The sequence below is a fragment of the Cucurbita pepo genome, chromosome LG02, assembly GCF_002806865.2.
Source record: "Cucurbita pepo subsp. pepo cultivar mu-cu-16 chromosome LG02, ASM280686v2, whole genome shotgun sequence".
Taxonomy (NCBI): Eukaryota; Viridiplantae; Streptophyta; class Magnoliopsida; order Cucurbitales; family Cucurbitaceae; genus Cucurbita; species Cucurbita pepo.
The window spans coordinates 10,627,440-10,631,189 of NC_036639.1; the positions used below are offsets into that span (position 1 = coordinate 10,627,440).

Genomic DNA, 3,750 nt, shown 5'->3' on the forward strand with positions numbered 1-3,750 from the left:
TTTTCTGCTCCATTACGAGGCATCCTTGAGTGATGCAATTTTGACACTTCTAATATGATAATGGATATATTTGGTTCACAGGATTCAGTATGCCAGTGCAGCATGGTAAGACATATTTGCTGCGAATCATCAACGCTGCACTGAATGAAGAACTGTTCTTTAAGGTTGCTGGCCACAAACTCACTGTCGTCGAAGTTGATGCCGCGTACACGAAACCTTTCAACACCGACACCATTGTCATAGCCCCCGGCCAGACCACAAATGCCCTTTTGACCGCCGACCACGGAAGTGGCAAGTATGCAATTTCAGCATCAACTTTTATGGATACCCCCATTGTTGCTGTTGATAATGTGACAGCCATTGCCACTTTACATTACACAGGCACACCTTCTACTACCCCTACCAGCTTCACTGGCCTGCCTCCCCAAAATGCCACCCCAGTTGCAACAAAGTTCACAAACTCCCTTAGGAGCTTGAACTCAAAACAATACCCTGCAAAAGTTCCATTAGAAGTTGATCATTCCTTGCTTTTCACCATTGGCCTTGGCATTAACCCTTGCAAAACTTGCTCGAGTGGCAACCAAGTGGTGGCTGATATAAACAATGTTACATTTGTTATGCCAACCATTTCACTCCTTCAATCTCATTACTTCAATATCAATGGTGTTTTTACTGATGATTTTCCTGCAAATCCTCCAATAAGATACAACTATACAGGGAATCAGCCAAGCAACTTGCAGACAATGAGTGGAACTAGGCTTTATAGACTGGCCTACAACTCTACGGTCCAATTAGTCTTACAAGACACTGCAATGATAGCTCCAGAGAACCATCCAATTCATCTTCATGGATTCAACTTCTTTGTTGTTGGAAGTGGCTTGGGAAACTTCAATCACAAGAAAGATCCTAAGAAATTCAATCTTGTTGACCCTGTGGAGAGGAATACAATTGCTGTTCCTTCTGGTGGATGGGTTGCTTTAAGATTCAGGGCTGATAATCCAGGTAACGACCTATATAACTTAGTCTCTAATATTAAATTTCATTTCAAATCTTGAAGAAGTTTCAATTTCATCATACATATATGTGTGTTCATGCAATTTGTGGGCTTTTTGTGGTTCATTTTGGCAGGGGTTTGGTTTATGCATTGCCATTTAGAAGTGCACACAACATGGGGACTTAAGATGGCATTTCTAGTGGACAATGGGGAAGGGCCAGAAGAGTCTCTTCTTCCTCCTCCAAATGACCTTCCCAAATGTTAGGTAAGCCCCCATTGAATTCATAAAATTTAAGGGCAAAAAAAGTATGGAAAAGGAACTGAAGTTCTATCAGAACTGCCCTAAAAAAGGCAAGAGTTCTTGAGCAAAAAGAAAGCAGCTGCTTATTCCTGTATAGAACAGCATGGAGATTCTTTCAAATCTTGTTGGTTGGGCTGTCATTTGTTTATATTGCCTTGCGGGTTATTATGTAATTTTGTGAATGTTTTCTTGTTTTCTTTTCTGGGGTGGTTTAAAATGTATAAACTGCATTGATTGTTGTATAAAATCCAATAACAATTAACTTTTTCAGAGATTACTTTGTATCTGAGTTGTAAAAAAATGGCTAACTTAGATGAATTTGGTTGATGGAATGAACCAAATTTATGTTTCTCAAATAAAAGGAAAGAGAAGTTGTTTGGTGTAAATTTTTTTAACAATTAATTTATTAGATGTTGAATACCAATATTTTATCTAATTAATCTATTTTTTATATTTTAAAGTTAATATTTACCGAACATTATTTAATTTATTCGACCATTTATTTGTGTAAAAGCAAAGTTTCTAGCGATTATTTTAAAAGCTACATCTAATATTGTCATACTCACTAGAAGATTTACTAAGTCGAGTCATGAGAAGCCTAAGAGATACATAAGTTTATTGAGCTTGCTCTTAATCGAGTCGAGGTGTCTTTCAAACTCTACAAGTATCGAAACTCCTCTTATGAAGATATACAATATAGTCCTAGCTAGCTCGCCTAACACCAATTTGATTTCAGCATTGACTTAAGTATCGAAATATGTTATACATAACACTACACCAATGTGAATAATCTCTCGTCGAACACCCAAACAACTCATCTAGACACCTTAGCTATAAATTTAAGCCAATTTTACTTAAATTTTCAAATCAAATGCAGAAAAATTGCAGGAGTCCAGTTGAAGCACAAGCTTTTTTTAGATATCCAATCTTTTCAACTCCTGCAGACCCACAAAAACCATATACTCCATCCCCATGAGAATGTTTATATCAGTACAAAAAAGTTAAGCGACCTCTTTATATACGATAGCTAACGTATATATTATCGCATCGCACATAGCGTTACATTTTGATGATAACGACCTCAGTACTGTGCCTAATTTTACAAAACAAGATTACCAAATCAACAATATATCAAAACCGATTTCACTGCAAGCTGGCTGCAAGATTGAATGGTTCATGCTGAATAACATCATCTGTAGTAAGATGCCATGAAGTAAAGCATGATAGCTGATGAACTGGTGATCAATAGTTCCTGTGAATACAAAAAATGGTAAATCTTGTGCATAATGTATCATGCATTTATCTCAGCATTCTGTGATAATTTGAACTTTCGAGTCATTATCACATGTATGGTGCAAGAGAAAAAAAAATTGTTATGATTGAAAAAATTTTAAATAGTGATTAGAGGTACTGGCCAACTATTTGACACTGCATGAAGCATATGAAGTAGGTCGGTCCATTTCTGATAATGCANTAGAGGTACTGGCCAACTATTTGACACTGCATGAAGCATATGAAGTAGGTCGGTCCATTTCTGATAATGCAGATAGTAGCGAAAAAGAAGAAAGAAATAAACGAAAAGAGAAGATGACAAGAAAACCACAATCCATATGATCGGTTTAACTATCCTTGTTGNTTAACTATCCTTGTCGATCGATTTTGTTCGTTTTAGTCAGTTGCAGCAGCTAATTAGCTTTGTAGTTTTTGATCGTTTTCCAGTTGGCCTTGCATTATTTTCTTATTTTCTTTAAACAACTATGGCACATTCCAGACTTGAATTTAAAAACATGACCTCCTTCGGCTAGAAAAAGATTTACAATACGCACAACAGCATATGCATGGATATTAGTATAACCAAAATGGCAGTACCTGACTATTGTAGAGAACAACTGGGATATAGCTGCCCACGAACTCGATGAAATTCAAGATACCAGTATATGCCTGCAACAAATAAACCAAAATAATAAAGCTACAAGGAGAGGGAGAAAAAAAAAAAGAATAATAACAAAAAGAATTGAAGAAAAATTAGATTTGAAGATCTAGCATATAATAAAAAGAGCCAAACAAGTCAAAATAAAACCCTAAATTCCAATTTTCTTCATACAAGATGTCTACAAGAATGACATTCAGATCACAATGTTTGCTACAAGATAATACACAGATATGCTAATCCGTTTCGATATAATCGATAGGTTAAATCAATTTGAATTGAAGTTTTAAATTGATTTTCAATTCAAAATCAAGAGATTTTAGATTTAACTGATAAATTCAATTACTTCCCTAGAATTCTTAATCCCAAATCTAATTGTTAAAATTTTTCATTAAAGCACTTAAGTACTATATTAAGTTAACTAAGATTGGAAGTATCATTAACTGAACTAATTCGGGTTATATCTTGATGCAATTCTGATAATTGGTTCAACTAGTTATAACAGCAATTAATGAAAAGCATCAA

At 35.3% G+C, this 3,750-nt stretch overlaps 1 protein-coding gene and 1 long non-coding RNA gene across 2 annotated transcripts in view; one reads left to right on the forward strand and one right to left on the reverse strand.

Moving 5' to 3' along the window:
• LOC111788459 (laccase-4-like) overlaps positions 1–1,622 on the forward strand; it is a 6,152-nt gene extending 4,530 nt beyond the window's left edge. The window contains exons 4-5 of the mRNA XM_023668792.1: positions 82–1,002; positions 1,129–1,622. Coding sequence (XP_023524560.1) covers positions 82–1,002; positions 1,129–1,259 — 1,052 coding nt within the window. The 3' untranslated portion in view covers positions 1,260–1,622. The remainder of the gene's footprint in view (positions 1–81; positions 1,003–1,128) is intronic.
• A 616-nt stretch (positions 1,623–2,238) lies between these two features.
• Positions 2,239–3,253, reverse strand: LOC111788904. The gene is made up of 2 exons (XR_002814239.1): positions 3,165–3,253; positions 2,239–2,547 (listed from the first exon to the last, which is right to left on the reverse strand). It is a non-coding gene; the product is annotated as an uncharacterized LOC111788904 (long non-coding RNA).
• Between the last annotated feature and the right edge of the window lie 497 nt (positions 3,254–3,750).